General features: G+C 41.0%; 1 protein-coding gene across 10 annotated transcripts in view; it reads left to right on the forward strand.

The window, feature by feature from the left end:
* Positions 1–19,362, forward strand: part of LOC124162952 (transcriptional enhancer factor TEF-1) — a 796,250-nt gene that overhangs the window by 465,778 nt on the left and 311,110 nt on the right. For 9 of the 10 annotated variants that reach the window (XM_046539727.1, XM_046539722.1, XM_046539723.1 and 6 more), the window contains exon 3: positions 2,245–2,337. The exons of the other annotated variant lie outside the window; for it this stretch is intronic. In XM_046539727.1, coding sequence (XP_046395683.1) covers positions 2,283–2,337 — 55 coding nt within the window. In that variant the 5' untranslated portion in view covers positions 2,245–2,282. The remainder of the gene's footprint in view (positions 1–2,244; positions 2,338–19,362) is intronic. 10 annotated transcript variants of the gene reach the window in all.

The following is a 19,362-nucleotide window of genomic DNA, read 5'->3' on the forward strand; positions in this document are numbered from 1 at the left end:
TTTCATCATTCAGAGCACCCTTATTAATTTTTTCTTGTTCCTTTCTCTTTAGTAGAATGCAACCTGCTGTTGAAAATAGTTATTTAGAAACTGATAGTTTCATCAACGGAATTCTGCGCGGTGAAGTGCAGAAATAGAAGGACATGAGAAGCCTGCGAATGTATTTAGTTACAGCTCTCATGTAATGAGTATTAAATTCATGTACACCAATTAGTCCTTGTATATAACAAAAAATGTTGACAGGAATTCGGAAGCTTCGAATCAAAACAACAGATTTAGATGTTTGCTGAAAAAGTTGGAAAATTATAACAGCAAGTCACTCGGTACTTAGTACTTGATCATTTACCTCCATTGGTCCTTTGAATGGTAATTTTGATGTTGCTGAAACAATTTAGTTAAGCATAACTTTTTTCCTCGAAAGAAGATCGACTTCCTTTTATAAATCTTTGTTTTTTCAATAATATAAAACAATCATTGCACATTTTCAGGTGAACGTTCTTCGGTAATTTACTCGTCAAATATAGCTTATTTTCGGTATCTTAACTGATGGCGTTACAATATAATTCCTCGTGGTAAATTGTATGAAGATCATATTTCCTGTTAAAGTTATCATAATTTTAGATTCTCTGCTTTGGCATTTGTTCGATGTCGGTCGTTCAGCATCAGTGTTTCTGTATTATTCTATGTATGTATTTTCTGGGCTTATTCTTCGTATTATATAAAATTTCTTCGTGGTAATTATTATTTCATATTTCTCACGGGTAAATCCAATTCGTATTTTTCGTTTCTAGAAAATGTCATTAGGAATACAAATGAAAATTTTCCATCCATATCCCGTTTTGGAAATGAAATGATTTATTGTTTGCTCCTTGTTTCCTCATAGCCGTCACCGCTTTTACCTATATTGGTTCCGTTATTTGATATTGCCTCTTCGGAAGCTTTTTGGCGGCATCGGTATTTGTTTTATTACTCCGGCATTTACCGGTGCCCATTATCATTCCTCTTCGTTAGCCTTATCTCAGCATTGAACTCTGTTTGCTTGTTTATCATCGCCCGACAGCCCGCGATAAGGATGCTCGACGTCGGCGACGGGTGATCACCGGCAATTTGAGCCATCATTCTCATACTCTTGGGTACATTTCTCCTTTCGTTATCAGGAATGGGCCTTATCATCGCGGTTTTAGTCGCCGGAGTAGTGTCGCTGAGGGAAAATGGTGGTGGTGGTGGTGCTGTGCTTGATTGGATAGTGCACGATTGGCAAACGGCCTTACATCATCACCTGAGGATCACGAGAGATTGCTGGATATGTGATCTCGAAAAAAAATATTTTTTAAATAAAGTAAATTTTGGTACGAACACCTATTGATGGCATGCTGTGGCGAATACAGAATAATGACAAGGAGGAGCTTGGTGGAAGGCGTGGGGGGTAACCTCCCAGCAGTTTTCGGGATCCGGGAATTTGCCCAAAATTTTTAGAATTTCTAGGCTTGTAACAGCACTTGAAGGTTGTCTCATTACTAATATTCCAAAGAATTTAATTTTTAACGAAAACTTATGTACATTTTTAGTCATTTAAAAATTACCATTTTATCTAGTCTAAACTTGATTCTCCAGGGGGGCTTAGCTAGCTAGCTTACTAGCTAGCCCCTCTCAGGATCCGCCACTGATGGCATACACCAAAGCCGTGTAATCATGGGACGGTATAGATGATGTTCCTAATAGGTTTTGCCCGTTAGTTGATTGGATGACTTACAAGCCTTTATTGCTATCGATGATCTTTTTATTGATTTCGTCTTGGCTGAGGTTATAGGAGTGTAAAATAAGAAAAACATTGGTGTCTCTCGGGTTTTACCTACTAATCTTACGTAATTGTATCTGAGATTTCCTGCTTTTTAGAATTTCTATCACTGGATTATTTCATTCACTGACTTTTTATATTGTCTTTACATTTGTGTCGTGATTTAGTCGCATATGATTACCATGCGCCATAATTTTAAACGGCAATGAATCTAGAGTTTTTTAGATTTCCAAACTATTTCTTACGAATTAATATGATCTGTATCATCGAAATATATTCCTCTGTTCAATAAGTATGTTATAGCATCTAAAATGAAAGCAAAATGTGTCATAATTAAGTTCAGAAAACTGTTGTGAGCATTACTTATGTTAGAGATTTAGCGTGGTAGTTGTGTTTTTACCTTTCTTAGTGATGCCATACTTAAAAATTTCCGTGTGTATTTTCAGCGGGGGCCTATCGAGGACGGGTCTCTGGCCCATCCGAAATGTTGGACTATTTCTCCAACCCCTCATCTTCCCACGAAAGGCTCCAACTTAGAGGTACCTCATGTTCATAAAAAATATATAATCTTTTTATTCTTTGCACTCTTTTCTAAAGCTTCATTTGCTTCCCCGTCCTCTCTGCATGCGATAATATCCGATATTCCCTCCCTAACACCTCTCGTCCCGCCATCCCGAATCAGTTTGGCTTCGTTCGCTGTGAAATGTTATGCTTTAGAAGTAGGAGACAAGTAGTGTATAATGGCCTTGAAGTGTAGTGATTTGGAATTTCGTGTCTTGAATAATTTAACACGTTTTCCCCATTAATCATCTGAGTGTTACTTTCATTTTTTAAATAACAAGAACTTCGTCGTTTTTTTTTATTTTCTTGTGTAATTTTTGCATCCGTTCGCAACATGTTACACGAGAAAATATTATATTTCATACCTTAGAATTTTTTTAATATGCACGATTTTTGTTTTATTTACATTGGTTAAAAATGAAATTAGCATATTTTGAATTAATATGTATATATTTTTACCAAGGGCTTCAAAACTGTTGGTTGGTAAGATTTTTTACGGTGGCATACACATTAAAAGCTAACCATATCCTGAAATAATCAATCGATTCTGCCCGGTTAATTTCTCCTGCATAGTGTTACCAATTACGTATAATTGAATCAAACACAATCCCTAGTCAGCTGAGGGGTATTAAGTCTTTATGTCACATGTTTAGTTTTATTTCTCTCATTTGATACTTTTGGAGATATATGTGCACCAGGAAGAAATGATGGAAATATCAGTGGTAACTTTGGAGGGAATTCGAACGATTTGAATGTCTCCCCGACACTAGCATCGTTTAGATGGTATCTCCAACACTACGCATTTTTCCCGTTCGTTAATCAAGAAAATAGGAATGAAAAAGAGTTTTGGGGCTCTTCGGAATTAGATGTTAAAGCCGATGGTTGTTGCGTAAATTTTCAATTTTTAGCTTTTCAAACGAGGATTTTCTTTACCTGAAGCACGCTCAACGTATGCTCTGAGAGTGAGTCGAGGTGCGGGATCCCGCCGCCAGGCGGTGCCAGCGACAGTGTGTGGACCCCCTCGAAGCGCCAGACAGATCCTTACCCCTTGCGTAAATGGATTCGAAGCTGGCGGGGCGGGTACTCCTTGGGGATGGAAATTAGACTTCGAATGAGAGTTACTCTGCGCTCAAGTAACCAGAGCATTGCAGAATTGTGATTGGAAAAATTGTGACGAAAACAAGCGCCAGCTCGTTTTTTATGAGGTACGCACCATGTACAAATGTACCACGGGAAAAATATATGGTCAGATTGGATTATGTGTGCTTTGTGCCCATAGAATTATTTATAAATTTTTCCTTGTCTATTATGATTTTATCTATTTTCCCAAAAGGGTAAGCCAAATCAAACGAATGAAGAGGATTTATTTCTTAACTCCTTTAGAGACGAAAAATGTCTATGAGGCGCTAACTCTACAATTGTGGTACGCGACTGTGTGATAATACATTATGGTGCCTCGCACATATTCTCTCAACATGCTCCATGAAATTATGCTGTGTATATTTGCCTGGCTATTTATTTTTTTACAATGGCAATCACGTGTGACCAACGGTTCCTCATATAAGTGCAGGAGTTGAGCAAAAAAAAAACAACTCATTTTTGGATATTTTGAGATTCATCTTCCTGTTTTGTGAATTGAAAGTTAAAGTCTCCGTGAGCGAGTAATGCTTCCGTGATGTTTCTTCCTCCCCCCCCCTTACCTCCATAGCACTCGTACTCTCCCTCCAATGTCCATATCTCCCCTCCTCCCCACTCTTTCTACCTGTTGCTTCGTCGTCAGAGGTGAGTCACTCTTCCGATTCCCACCACGCCATCGTCCCCCTCCCCTCCCCCTTCTCCCCAATGTACATCCCCCTCCCCCACACCCTCTCCTCCGCTCCCCTCCCCTCATTTGTAACCCATCATCCCACCTTCCCGCGCTGTCCTCCCATCTTCCCCCCTTTCATCCGATCCAGCCAATCGCAGCGCTTCCCTCCTTCGGTGACGTCACTGGTTTCCATCTCTCCGCGGTGGGAGATGCTCAGTTCTTTCACTCCCCTCCGTTCGAACCTCCCACATACTGAGTTTTCATATCTTTTTCCGTGGTCTTGTCTTCTATTTTTTTCTGAAACTCATTCCATTTAGCCTTATTTTTTATTATACCTCTCTCTTTCTTCTCACTCACAAATTCAGTAAAGGTGTCATATTAATATCCATATTCTCATATTTAACTCTGTTTTACAATACCGTCATCGGCAGTGGTGTAGCCAGCATTTCGTTCGAGGGGGAGGGGGGGCTCCAAAATCAGGGGGGGAAAATTTAAAAATCAAGGTACTAAGTAATGGGTTTTTAACTAATTCTAACACTTTTCATTACCGAAAAAACTTCATTTGTTAAAGAAATATTTTTTAATTCATGATTTTTCAATATATTGTTTTCTTTCATGAAGGAAAATGATTGTGTTTTTATATTTCGGGAGGGGGGGGGTCCGACCCCCTGGACCCCTCCCCCTGGCTACGCCACTGGTCTTCGGGTGTCTTTTATTTCCTCGCCGGTCACCCCGCAGATGCTCTCTGCTCTTGGCGTATCTCGAGTTCCCAGTTGCCGTGCACTCCACCATTACGTTATCTCTGCGTTTTCGTGTCTCATCCTCCCCCGCGTTTGGGTATTGTAGGACGTGTTTCATTATTTTTTTTATTTTTTGCCAATATTTGAGGAATTTTATAGCGAGTTTTTACCTTCCCTGAAGGACGTATATGCTTCTGAAACCAATAACGGGAGTATCAATTGTACATTTGGAGTGATTTCGAACGTGTTGAATGCATTCTCAAAATTAGCATATTGTTTTTACCCGTACCCGTAATTTTTGCCCTTTAAATTATCGTATACAATTCAAAGAACTGGGCGGTGTGTAAGCATTATATTCACTTGAACGAAGATAATATTTATGTATTAGTAGTGGTCAGTGAAATAGGTTAGGGTATTAGTTTAGTTGTCTTTCCAGTCTTGCTTATTTTGGCGATAAATTGTCGATGATTTCAAATTGAGAGTTACATATTCAGTCACCTCTAATTATCGTAACGAGTTCATGATATATTTTGTGTTTAATCCACATTTTTGTTTTTACTAATCGTGCCGTACAGGCCCGCAACTAGGGGTGGGCAGATATGGTACTCACCCCGGGAGGTAGATTTCAGGGGGCGGCAATATATGAAAAGTTATTTAAGTTTTCTGATTAAATTATTTGAAAATGAATTATTGAGCAATTATATTTGTTAAAAATTTCAATAGCAATCATATAGTCTGTAATTTCAACGAGCATGTCTCAAAAATATACATCTACATAGTAACCTACGAGCCACCTCTAGGGTGTTAGGCAAGGGGTGATCAATCGCTAGCATGGAGAATTAAATTAGCCTTCCACATGCACACCATACGGTTCGAAAAACGTCACGAATACCTACAAATAGCAAACATAAAGTCTGTAATTTCAGCTATCATGTCTCAAAAATATACATCTACATAGTAACCTGTAATAATATAACTTATGGATGTTAATATTTTAGTGGTGGGGTAAGGTAGGGATCGAGGGAGGGTCAGGGGATGGTGGGACGAACTGATCTATGTCCCCCTAAAAAAACTCCTTGTTACGGCCCCACCCTCGTATATACGATATTTCTGTGTCTCTCGATTTGGGCCTGGCGTAGGCCCTTCTAATGAATGCTATGTTCGCGCCATTTCCTGCGCGCGATTCGTTATGCATCGAGGAGGGTGACGTGGGTGAGGGATTTTTATTTGTTCCAGTTATGGATTCAGAGCGTGCTCACGCAGCGCGTTCCAGTGAATTCATCGAGTGAAAAAAACCAAACAAATGAGGAACGCGACGCGGCTCATCCCCTTTCGGGCTCCGCCCCCACCAATCCCTCGTCACCCGTATATACCCTCTCGCGCCCCCGCCGGCGTCAATTTGTAACTGTCGTCCGGTCGGGAGCCAATTCTCATTCTCTCTCTTCTTTTCCTTTGTCCCGTCGTCCATCTTCTCCTTCCGGAACAATTAGGTCTTTTCCTTCGTCGTCATGGCAACGCGTGACATGGTCTGCCCGCCCATCGCTCAAGCGAGGTCCGAACCGTCTTCACTCCCCCTTCTCGTCTTTCCCCCATTGCTTGCCCACGCTTTTATCTTGTGCGGCCATTACCAGCGGCGCTTGCGAATCCATTATATCGTTTTGAATGAAGTGCTGGGGACTTATAAGGCGTTAAGTCTCTTCGTAGCGAGACGTGCATTGGTGCACAATGCAAAGGCGTCAAGCTCGACCAGAGAGCAAGAGTCTTCTTTTTTCCGTCTCTCATAATGGAGAGCGTTTAACCATTTTCCTTCACCCGATTCAAGGATGAGGACGGCGTTTATTAGCTCATGAACGATTGGCCGTGCATTATTCTTGTGCAATGCTTATGTCCGTGTGTTGTGCTTTCTGCTATTCCATTCGATGTCGGTCCCATATTAGGAGAACCCGAATGAATGTCGGAGTTACCCCTCCACCATAATAATCCTTCCAGTCGTGTGTCATTTGCATTTAAGCGCGTCGTAAATCTAAGTATTCCGCTTAGTATTCCACTTTGAAATAGGGTTGTTTTGGTTTAAAGTTAGTTGCACGTACTTGTATATTTTAATGCCTTGAAGGGAAATGCGTGCTTGGTTTGTACACGTTTTTTCTTATCTTTTTCATTTTGCCTTTGACGTTGGAGAATGGTTATGTTGACAAGATTTTGAAACGCATAAACCACCGTGTGCCATAAGTTTGCTTACTTTTACATTTGAGTTGCCTGAATTACGGGGGAATTCCATCTGGATGCGCATTCAGTCCCGAAAATTCACAAGAACAATAGAAGAAATATGTAGTCAGTGCCATTTCAACCCCTTCAAGTAATTAAAATTATTGAGTCATACCTGCGTGATATTGAATATTGCATCTACGCTGCGTGTTTTTAACATTCGCAGGATTTATTGTGTGAATTCTGTAGTCTTAATTTTATGACTTGAAGACGGTATCTGTTTTTTGTGTGAAAAGATGCAAAATTAAATTTTTGTTACGATATTTTCATTGTTAACTATTTTTTCCCGACTGAAACAAATTTACACATATACTCTTATTCTAGGGGACATTTTAATGATCTATCAAGTTTATTTATTTCCATACCACCGAAAAGAGCTCTATACGGCCTTATACATCGGGGTTATTAACATGTTAACAGTTTAACGTGAACAAACAACCACGCCATGTATAGGTGTAACTTAACTCAAGCAGGACTCGAACCCGCGACCTCCTGTTTGGCAGGCGAGGACTTCACCTCGCCGCCACCGAGGCCGGAAAAGCTAATCTTTCTGCAATAGGCCGAAGCTGTTTTCTGTTTCCAGTTAGTTTGGATCCTAGCTCATATGATGCAAGTGAAGTTTTGCAATTGATCTCGTTTTCATGGGCGCGTTCTGTTCCGCCGCATATAGCCCGCTCGGTTTCGCCGGGGGAAACGTCCTCTCCGCACGCGATTTCTATCCCGAAAGCCACGAGGAAGTGACGCATTGGGATTTCCCCGCCATCTTCTCGGCGTACGAGAGCTTTTATGTAAACTTCGTTTTTCTTCGCGTAAACGACCTACTCAGCTCTGGAAGTGATTCACCATTAATCGGCCTGAGAACTCGTTCAATATTTTCCCTAGCCCGCCTTGAAACGATGTATTTTAGGAGTACCCAACACTCACTTCCGACCACTCGAATTTTTATTTTTTCACCACGAATAACTGGTTTGCAACTCAATATATCAACATGTAATTTTCACCACGAATAACTGGTTTGCAACTCAATATATCAACATGTAATTTTCATGTTATATAAGGCAGGAAAAATTCAGTATTTCATGTCTATCAAATATAAAAAAAAATACGTCTGAGAAAATGCTTGGGTAAAATTTCAAATTCGAAATGCAGATGTCTTGACAATATCTACTCAATAAACCCTGTGGGTTTTGAAGAGGCTTTTTAAAGGACACATTCGTAGCGAAAAATTGGTACGAACGAGAGTGATGCATCCTCTTAAATACCACTCATTTCCATACTATTGTGTATGTGTCGATATTTAGCAAATCTTATTTTCCGCGACATATGTTGTGGGAGTTGCCAAATGTTTTGGAGAGATATTGCTTAATATTATTTTGAAATATGGCTGCTGGTAACGGCTGGTATTGATAGCTCCTAGATTTCTGCCTTCTCCGCGACGCCCAATTGACTCCTGGGTGTAGAATAGTATAATTAATATTCTGCCGGTATAAGTAGGTTTCCTTAAAATATTTTACGAATTGCCCCGTCCTATCAGTGCTCCCCGAATTCATCCCTTTTTATTTCACAATAGCGTCTAAACCCTTTCCTCCTAACTATAAATCTTAAATCTCTTCCTTCCCTAACTCCCTTACCTAACATTATTCCCTAAATTTATTTCCATCGTAGTAGTCCACATCTTCCGACTTTTTCCTATAAATCCTAGAAGTGGTTGCCAAAGAGCCGACATTTAATTGAAAAATTCAAGCTGCGGAATATACTATTTCTCTTCTTCTTAACGCTTTTCCATCGAGAACGCTGAGTTTTCTTGTGTTTTCGGCTTAATTTTCGAAGTATTTCCATTATACACTGCAGGTATTTCAGGAATTTTAATTTCAACTTCCAAAACGTAGAGCAGGACTAGTTTTTATCTGTTGTAGTTGGTAGAAATTAAACTTTGAAGGTTTAATTTTGAAAAATTTCGCAATGTTTCTATTTACTTCGTTTGGTGGTGCAACCTATTTTTGGCATACGTTTCACTTTTAGTGTTTCCCTCTACGCTTACTTTTTCCACTGCTGGCGTCCTGAAATCCCCGGCCGCGTGTGGATGCAAGACTCGACAGCACAAGCGCCACGCCCCCTTGGAGGGCCGATTTCCGTCGAATCCCCCGAGAAAAAAATTCCAGAAACGGGGATGGATCGCACAAGCCCCGGCCGATGATGATGATATACCCCATCGCCCTGCTTTCCCCCGCTTCCCAGAATCCCCTCGTAATGGGCCTTCGTCAGTGGCGGCGGAAACTGAACTTTCCCGACGAGATGATTGCGGCCCGCTCCCACACCCTCCGTCCGCGCTGTCGAGTCGCTCGACGTCCATTAAGGTTTTCCCGCCTCCCCCCGCCCCTGCGTGTTGTGTGGGTGAGAGGGTGACTCCACGGCTTCTTCCTCGTATGGCATTTGGCGCCCGAACGGGAAAATGATTGAAAAAAAAAATGTGAAAAATACCGGTCTAGCGGGTATAAATAAATATAAATGGGCGTTGATGTGACTCTTCGATCCGTGGGGGAGTTCTGTGGGTATTTAGGGATTGGCCGGAAAAAGTTTCCTTTTCTTCGAAGCGTCCGTAATGCATTCGGCGTAAACATACCGGCCATCATATTTCGCCTTGTTAGTATAAGAAAAGACCTTCGTTTTATCAAATACGAGTACGAGAATTCACCATCTCATTCCTCTTGTAAGTCCAGAAAACTACTATTGATATTCTGGGCTGGCAGGAACTGCATTGAAATGTGCAAATATTGTAGCAAAAATTCTCAGAGAAATTAATTTGGAAAGAAAATTGGTAAAGATGGACCAAGCAATTTTCTTTAAGAAAAAGTGTCAAAACAAACCCCTCATTGCCCGCCTTTCAAATGTAAAGCACTTTTCAAGGTAAGAAATTCCTTTCAGACAGGTTTTGTAATGAAAGCTCTCTTTACTGCCTTAAACTGTGCCAAAAATTGAATTATATGACTTTGCTAGGAGTAAATAAATGAATGGACCATGCCCATTGTTTTGGAAGAATAATTTTGTCCTTCGAACACTAGCTTAGAAAGCATTTTTTTCGTTTTTCAATCTTGTCGAAGTACTTCTGCTGCTTATACTTGCATCCCTTCTTGTACATCGTCATTGGGGAATAATTTTAAATACACTCACCACAAAGTCTTTTGTATTTGAATTGTTTGATGACTATGCGTCTAATATGTCGGAAATAGTTTCCGGTATGCATTCTTTGCGCTTAGTTGTAAGACTTTTTTCGAAAAACTCTTTCCTTGCAATTATTTTCGGATTCCTTGACGTGAAGGAGAGTATTGTTTCAATCTTCTAAGACGTTGATGCTCTTTATTTCCCGATGGCATCAGAGTCCCTCTCTCATTCAGCGGGTTATTTAAGCGTTAGTAATTCAACTCTTTACCTTCCTCGTCTTCCTGAGACAGTAGTTGAAAGGTTAAATTTGAAACTTTGGTGATTATCGCCGGAGAAATTTGGGATGGGGTGTTACGTACTAGGTGTCTTAATTACTTCAAGAAGGTGCTCCTACACCAGTAGAATTTTTATGTCCCCTTCTTGGAAGAGTCTCGTTTCAATAGAATCATTCTTTTTCTCTTCCCCATGATGCCACATTAAGACGTTTTCCTTTTGTAGATTACTTTTTTGTTTACTGTTACTGACACGAAACGAAATCCTATTCGTTTGTGTGCTTATTGAATCACTCCTTTACCATTTTTGCCCTCTTAGTGTCTTGTACTTCGTATTTTATAACAAGAAATGTATGTTAAAAAGGTCTTTGACCCTTTCCTCCTTTGCCTACACTTGTGAGCGTCATAAAAATCACTCCAGAGATGCCGGTTTGGGCTGGCGAGAAATAACTGTTCTTTTTCCCCAGAACTCTTGGAAAGGGGAGGTAGTGTTAGCAAGGGGGGTCTGATTAATTTCCTTCTCTCGGTTATTTACATATTACATCCCTTTGTTAAACAGCGGATGACGCGAAGTCGTCCTGTCCCACCATCATTGTGGGGCACTTGATCGATCAAAAACCGTTCCTTATTTGTGCCTCCTTACAACCCGACCGTATCTCTCTATTTCATCAACCACCACCTTTTGTGGCTATTTTTTTCTCTTCAACGTTGCATGTATGCATTTTCCTAGAATATTCAACTTTGCTTATGTTGAACGTGAATTCCATAAATTGCATGGACCTCTCTGTGTGAAAGTGTGTTATCATTCTTCACTGTTGGTTTTACTGTTGTTCTGAATTTAATTAAATTATTTGATCCAATACTAATTTGTCATTGCTTAAAAATAATACTACTATAACATTTTCTCGTTACTATATAATTTCTTTTTTTATATCGATTTCGATGTAGATGAATGCTACGGATCAGGTCTACTTATCGTGATGGTGATTCGCTTGAATTTTGCTCATCGAATATGTATTTATGTTTAATGTTCCTTGAGAATACGAGATTTTGTGTACCACGGAGCCTCATCAATGCAGCTCGCTGGTTTTAAAATGTTACCGATAAAGGCTACGACATTTCGAGAATTGCGATGTCACAATTCAACAATTTTTCTTTGCATGGTGATAATATGGACCAATTGGATATTTTTTGCACGGAGTGAAATTATAGTTTATTGCGGTTATGCAAATTATCGTTATTGGACCGAGCTAATCACGCCATCGATGTTCAGTGCCTCTGCTTAGGGGCGCAACTAGGAATTAAGGCTGATGGGGGGGGGGGGGGGGGGTTTAGGTGCAAGTAATACCGGGGTGTGTGGGGGTATGGAATACCCACCAGGATAAGCGGTAGGTGCAAGATTAATAAATTGCGGAATTTTAAAATAAATGGTTCAAAATGGTGAGTTTTACGGCTTTCTGAGGGATATTTTATTAATCCTTACACTATTCTGTTAGTAATATCAATCCAATTAAATAAAATAGATTAAACTTAAAAACTTCTTTGAGCTGTGGGGGGAGGGGTTTGTCCCCCAAAACCCCCCTCGCTGCGCCACTGCCTCAGCTTATTGTTTATGTAAGCCAAGGGTGTGTAAAATTACTTCTTGGCGTAATTCTATTCACTTTGGATGTAACCCCCATGTGTATTTTCCGGAGTAGGCGCTGCGCGGGTCGGGCAAGGTGGGGAACTGGAGGAGTCGCTGAAGCGCGTTGCATGACGCGCACCCGGCGGTCTTGAACTTGCCCAAGGCGGCCAACCGTGACGTCATTTGTAGGCGGAAGTAAGCAGTCCCGAGGGGGATTGCATGGCGAAGGCATTGAGAAGGGGGTTTTGCGGCGGTTGCGGTGTCATAATATCGCGGAGGGTGCAATTTATCCATTGCCCGAGGCGAAGGATTCACAATCTCATGGGCACTTGCTTTGTGGGGGGAATAAGCAAAGCCCTTTCTTTTTGGGGTAAATGTAAGCAGAACGTTACATTGGAGGGAAACTCGGTGTACGTATTTAAAACCCTCATTTAACAATATTACTATGGATAACGGAAAAATGTAGCAAATTAACTACTATTGAGTAGTTTTCATAATATTCTCATATCCCTCCGTCTTCATGAGATTTTAATTGGGGAAATAAAAATTCCAATCTAAATAAACGGCATGTAAAAAAACTAATATTTTCGTCATAAACAATGTTATCGTCAGGAAGGTTCTGACGTTTATGTCAGCATGTAATATTGATTAAGCCTTCACGGGTTTTCCACCGGGTAAGCTGGGCGGCGGCATCTGCCGACGTTTCGATGCCTAACTCTGGACTTTTACTCAAGGCGATTGCTACTATTCATCTTCCCACCATATAATGACTATTGTTCTACTATGAGCCGCGAGGACGATGCCAGAGTAAGGTGTGAGGTTATATTGGCAGCCGCTGCCTCACTTACACGGTGGAGAACCAGTGGAGGCTTCATATTGCCAACGCCGGGAACGTCCAACTCCATTCGAGGGAAACTTCCCAGGCTCTGAAATCACTGAGGGGTAGGGGGTGAGTGATCATTTGGTCTGGGATCTTCCCTTTTATATCTTAATCATATGCGAAGGAGTCAAAAACCGTTCTTGTTTACTCTTGAGGTTTTTTCTCTCGCCCTGTTTCTTTTCGTTTTCGCACTGTAATCCTTACCCGAGGTCTTTCCTACGCATGTTCCCCGAGGACGTAATCATGGAGCACTGTCTTGGCGCACTTACAGGAAGGGTTGGTGGAGAGGTCAAAGAGACAGGTCGCTTGCATATACTGATAGGGAGCGTGTGCGTGTAGCTCTGGTTCGCTATTGCGATGTCGCTCACTTCGTCGTAGTGTTTGCTGATGAATGAGACTTTACTAAGAATTAATTTCGTCTCATTTATATCAAATTAAAAGTCCCCGTACAATTTTGAGGCGATACCCTTTATAAAGATAAAAGCACCCTTCAGCATGGTCTTGATGCCTGTGAATTTTTGACGCTATGTTTTAAGTTTTCCTGGCTTAATTTTCGCCTGAGTTGCTTGAAAATAACTATCGCCTCCTTTACTTTTTTAATCGAATTGATGTTATGGCTTAAAAATTCTGCAAAATTAAAAAAAATGAAATTTTGAATCCTCCTGGAAATGTTATAGAAAGTAAGACGTCTTTCTGAAAACAACTTATGGTGTTTAACGCCGCAGTATATTGTAGTTAAATTGCTGGTTTAATAAGCGGTGCATGTTGATGTTGATAAATGTTATTATACTCATGTTACTGTCCTGTGAATTCTGTTATTGATTATATTTTTTTATTTGCAGGTACGTTTTGGTGATCTTTACATTGGCGTTTAAATCGGAAAATTCCGTTTGAAGTTCTGTGAAAAGTTGTTTCCTGCTCTGTTTGGGAGCCCTTTTTTCTCAAGGTAAATACAGTAATGGTATTCAAATAATGGATATCACAAGTCATGATTGTCTATTTTGGTTGCTGCCATAAAATAATTGAATCCTACGTTTATCGTATTTTGGGCCGAATTATTTTTTATATAATTTATTCACTCACCTTTATTTTCATGCGAAGAAGAGTCGTAAATATCGGACATCTTGAAGTTTTCTTTTCTGTCCTCATTTGTTTCACATGTACGATTAAGTTTTTATTTCTTAGAGTTTGAAAGGTCCGCTTTGATTCCATTATTTGTGCTCAGATACCTCATAAATGCGAAAGACATGTGTAAGTGCTAACATTAGCACGGCAGTAACTATCAAATATTGATTAGTTAGTCACTCACCATTTTATCCCCAATGAGCGTCACAGTCGTTTGATTTACGTGCATGATCTACAATTTAATCTCAATGATCTCATATAGTAGTATGGTAAGGATGAGAAGATATCTTGGAAATTATTTTCAGGTAAAGTCGTCAAGGAACTATTGTATTCCGTCATCTTGGCATTCTATTCGTCTTCTCTTCTGTAGTTTTCTTTTTTTCCCTGGCGTGACCTGCGCTATGCCAGCATCAATGATTATTCAATGGTAGCGTGATTCGATTTAATGAGTCACTCCGGACATGTCAAGAGTGACCTTGTTGACCCTTCACGGCTGCTCTTCCCAGATACGGCGTACTTGCAAAACATCTTCGTCTGGTTGTCCTCAAGAGTCGGTTCAAGTGATACCCAGATGGGGTAAATATATCCCTTGTGTCTTGGATGTATCAGAGCGGAAACCGAGGTCTCTGCCCTGACCTTGTGGATGTATCACGTTTAGAAGAGTCGCTTTTGATAGGACCTGGACATATGTTTTAATTTTGCTGAATTGCGGATATTGTATAATTATCTACTTTAATTTAATATTATTGTATTAAAGAATGAGTGTGCAGTTGTATTTTAAATTTGTGTGTCTGAAATCTCATATGATCCTCCAGGAAGCTTTTATTGATAGTCCGAAAGATGTAATGGAATTTGTAATATGATCCATAGTGGTGGAATCAGATATTAATGCCGGAATCAATGTTTCAATTTTTTTATCTTTAACATATTGGCTCTTCAGAAGGGAAAGTGCCAAATTGAAATGCGTGTTATTATTGAAGTAAGTCACCACCATAGTGTACGCAATTGGTACGCCACAGCGCACTACTGGCCTTAAAAAGGTAATTGTAAAAATAGCGCCTGCCAATTTGTGTAGGTACTGCGAGCTCCCACCAGGCGTGCATCGCTCCGTGCAACATAAGACTAAAACGTGAACGCACTTACTTCAACTGTAATGCTTTGCTAATGGTTAGTATTTTCAATATGTCCATCTATACTGTTTTAGGCTGTACCCTCAAAAAACAAAAATAAAACAATGTTAAAAAATGATAGGATAAAAAAAGCGATGCTATTTCAGATGCCGACGTATCAAAAGAAAATATAAATGGGAAATGAAAATTCTGAAAACAGTCCTCCTGGCGACAGTGCCGCAGTTAATTTCATGAAATGTGAACTGTTTGTATCTCTAAAAGATCTAGGGAAGAATAACGTCATAAATATCTCTAGGAAGAACATGAGGAACCTTTGCCCTTGTTTAATCCAAAGATTTCGTCTTGCATTCCCTCGGGCTCCTTCGGACGCTGCTGTAGGGAAGCGCCAGCCCCTACACTTCAATGCATTCACGCCGATACTCCCGCAGTGTCTGATACTCTAGGTCGTTCCCTCCCGTTTACGCCTCTTCAGCTGACTTCCCACGGCTCCTCCCAATCGAGAGACTCCGGGGCAGATCAGTCAAGCGGAAGTGTTGACGCAGTTGCTTCTATCTCTCTCCCGCCGAAAATCATCGGTTTCGATGCCGAAAAATAATTGTTTTTGGGTTGACCGGACCGAGTGGGACACCTGCCCCGCTGAAACCTCCTCTCTTTCCCCCGTCCTACCACTATTAAGTGAGAGGAATCACCCGGGAGGAATTCAGAAAATCCGGAAGGGGAAACCACTATCCTGATTTCATAAACAGGGAGAGCCCCCTGCGACTATGGTCGCGCTAAGGTATTCATGGCCACCGACCGGTGCATTTTTAATATCACGTGTCGGGAAGGATGCTTCCGACAGGGTCAGTTTGGCAACGCCGCTCTGCTGGTCCTTCGATGGCCTCCCATGGTGTCTCATCTTCGCTTCGCTACGTTCTTCTCTTCTCGAACGCCGCGCCGTGGGTCTATTCTTTATCCCTATGGATTTCTTGCCGTCATATCCGGATGCTCCCCGCTGTTGCTCTTTGATAGTCTTTTGGCCCTCCTCCCCCTTGTGTCCGTTGGTCTTTAGCACCTCCCATTGAGCCCATTGTGGAGAATGGATTGGTGCAAGGGCGAATGATGAGGTGCCAGGTATGGCTAGCGATAGATAAGAAATAAAACTGCTGTCTGAGTTGAAGAGTCGGCAAAGGTCTAGATTCGTAAATGGACAAAGTATATGTTCGTGAAAATGTAATGGCAAATTTTTCATGTCCGTGGACCATCACCCCTGCTTGCCTCCCAATAGCAAAAATTAGTGAAATAAACCATTGATATTCTCCTTTTTTCCTGTAAAATTGTCGCACATTACTCAAAACTATTAAATGCAATGACACAGGTATGAATTCTTCAAACCTTGAAGTGGGGAAAAAGGCAAGGGTCTCGTTGCAGTCGTTGTTTTAAGTTCATACCCCTGTACCTTTGTACGGGGAGAGCTTTACCCTCACTTAACCAAACAAAACTTTGAGCTGAACCTCATAATGAGTGATCATGGTAAAAAATCTTTCCCTATTCGCCTGATCTTCTTTTTTTCCTGCTTCGCGGCTGAAGATTCGGAACTGTTCCCTCCTTCCCTGCATGTGTTAAGTTCATGCGCCTGCCTGCCTTAATCAGAAGATCACTGTTTCCCTCACTCAGATTGACAGCTCCAGCGAGGGCATTTCGGGGACCAAAAAATTGATCGCTTGACCCATTATTTTCTGAATCGCACAGTCAATCAGCCGTCCCTTTTTCCAGCCTTTATATCAACTCACCAACCTGTCTGTTTGTTTGTCTGTTTGTCTGGTACAAATCTTGTAACTCAAATTTGACTCACTTCCTGTGAAGCAAAAACGCTGAAATTTTGCACACTTCTTCATTTCCGATGACAATACATGAAAATATAACTTTTTCTCTCCAACCCCCCTTTAACCACCCCCCAGTCAACCTATAGCCCCCCAAAACATGTTTTTGATCTAAGAAGTTCCAAATGGTCGATTTTCGTGTTTTGCGACCACAGTAAAAGTTATCCACGTTAGGCATATCCACATAGTAGGCATTTAAAAGCATAGGGGTGGCATTTTGAAACATAGGGGGCTTACCATTCACTGAAAATTTAATAAATATAGTGACTTTTTTAATACGTCACTTTTGGTTTTTCGGGGTCACTGAGTTTTTTTGCTTTGTGTCATATATAAACGTTGCTCATCCCCTGTAATCTAAATATAAAGGCTGGTTTAAAAAAAAAAAATTTTTATAAGAGCTTATTCCATCTCTTTCCGTATTTACAACTGTTATTGCATTGGAAGCCAAACTTGGCGTTGCAATCGCTGTTTCAGGCCGTGCGTTCTGATTGGCTGAAAGAACAATGACAGAGATGGTTTCAGCGACGGATAAATGGACGTGCCGAATGATGGAAAAAGGGATGGCTGAAACCTCAGCGGTAAATGGTCGCCTGAAACGGTCATTTATGCGCCATCATTGGAGGGATCGCTGGAGCTACCATTGGAAAGGGGCGGAATAAATGATTCAGGCATTAATCCAGGGGTTTTATCTCAGTCCGTGGTCAAGGGTTAGCTCTACCCTCAACTTTCCCTCCAAACCAACCTTTGGGTTGAGGCTCAGAATGCGTATTTCTCCTTTTTGTGTGGTAGATGTTCTCTGCTCCCTGAGTTCGGCGGAGCAAAGTTTGGATATGACTTTTCAGCCTGTGAACGTTGCCTTGTGGAAGCGCACAGGGCCAGAGGTCATCCTCCTTCCGGTCAACTCCCCCCCACCGTCTCACCGCCTCTTCTGGTTCTGCTGCTCGGATAGAGAGATAATTTCAGTGGAAGGGCCCTTCTCTTATTTTATTCCCCGACCGCTCGTTCCCTTTTAAGTGAGCGTCTTCCCAAGCGCCTTTCCTCTTTACACTGTTTCACGGCCGCTCACGGCGTTAAAGCTATTGCTTAAGGAAATGAAAGGAACCGGTTTTTTAGTCGGAGGCAAGGGCTTCTTCGTCTTGTTTTCCGCGGTGCTTCATCTCCCCTGTTGGTCTATCTCTCCTCCCGTTTTCCCATTTTTCCTTCTTTAAAAGTTTCACTCGGAGTGGGAGGAGAAAAATCAGGTTCTTTTTCTCTTAGCCAGAAAACGTTATGAATGAGTTATTGCGTCGTGGGGAATGGTTTTCGTGTCTTTTATTTTTTTTTCCTTAAGTGAGCGGAGGGCCGTTGCTCATTGCGATTCTGTTTTTTTCTTCATTTTATTCCTCCTGCATCGCAAGATTTAATGTTATTTTTGAATGAAGGGATAACGGTTGAATCGACCTCGTGCTTTGTATATAGGGATACCGAAGGTGAGGTGAAATTTCGTTTTCTTAACAACTCTCATTGAAAGGGCTCTTAGCGAAGATGTAGTAGCATATATACATGCTTATTTATGGGAGTTCTATACAGCCTTCGCCCGCATCTCGCTTCTTCTTCTCCAAGTCTCCTTGTCTCTCCTATCTTCGCTCTTCATTTGTCTCCTTTTCGTATATTTGGTGACTTGCTTAACCCAATTTCTGGTGGTCGTCCTCTCTTCGTACCCCAAGGTGGTTGTAAGTTCAATATTTTTGGCCAACGTTTTCTCTCCCTTTATTTTCGTATTTCCATGCCATTTATGCCTTCATTCTCCATTTATTTTATGGGGCTATCTTCTCCCTGCATCATTTTTCTTTTATTTTCATTTAACATATGTTTTGCTTTAATTTTCTTCGACTTTGAAAATTCAACCCTTTAACCAGTAGCGATTTCTTTTAGTCATTTGCTATGCCCCTGCTCGAGGAAGGAGTGCACTTAATAATTTTGTTATACATTTACATTTTTCTCTTCTGACGTAATAGTTTTTCATCAGCAGGAATCATTTTACTCATTACTGGCTTTTGCACAGTCTACAGCAGTATTGTTTTCCGTGGTACAATTCTTGCTTTGCTGGTACATCTTTTTCTATGCTTATGAGAATATTTCCGCGTTGTTAAGTAA

This window comes from Ischnura elegans, chromosome 7 (assembly GCF_921293095.1).
Source record: "Ischnura elegans chromosome 7, ioIscEleg1.1, whole genome shotgun sequence".
Taxonomy (NCBI): Eukaryota; Metazoa; Arthropoda; class Insecta; order Odonata; family Coenagrionidae; genus Ischnura; species Ischnura elegans.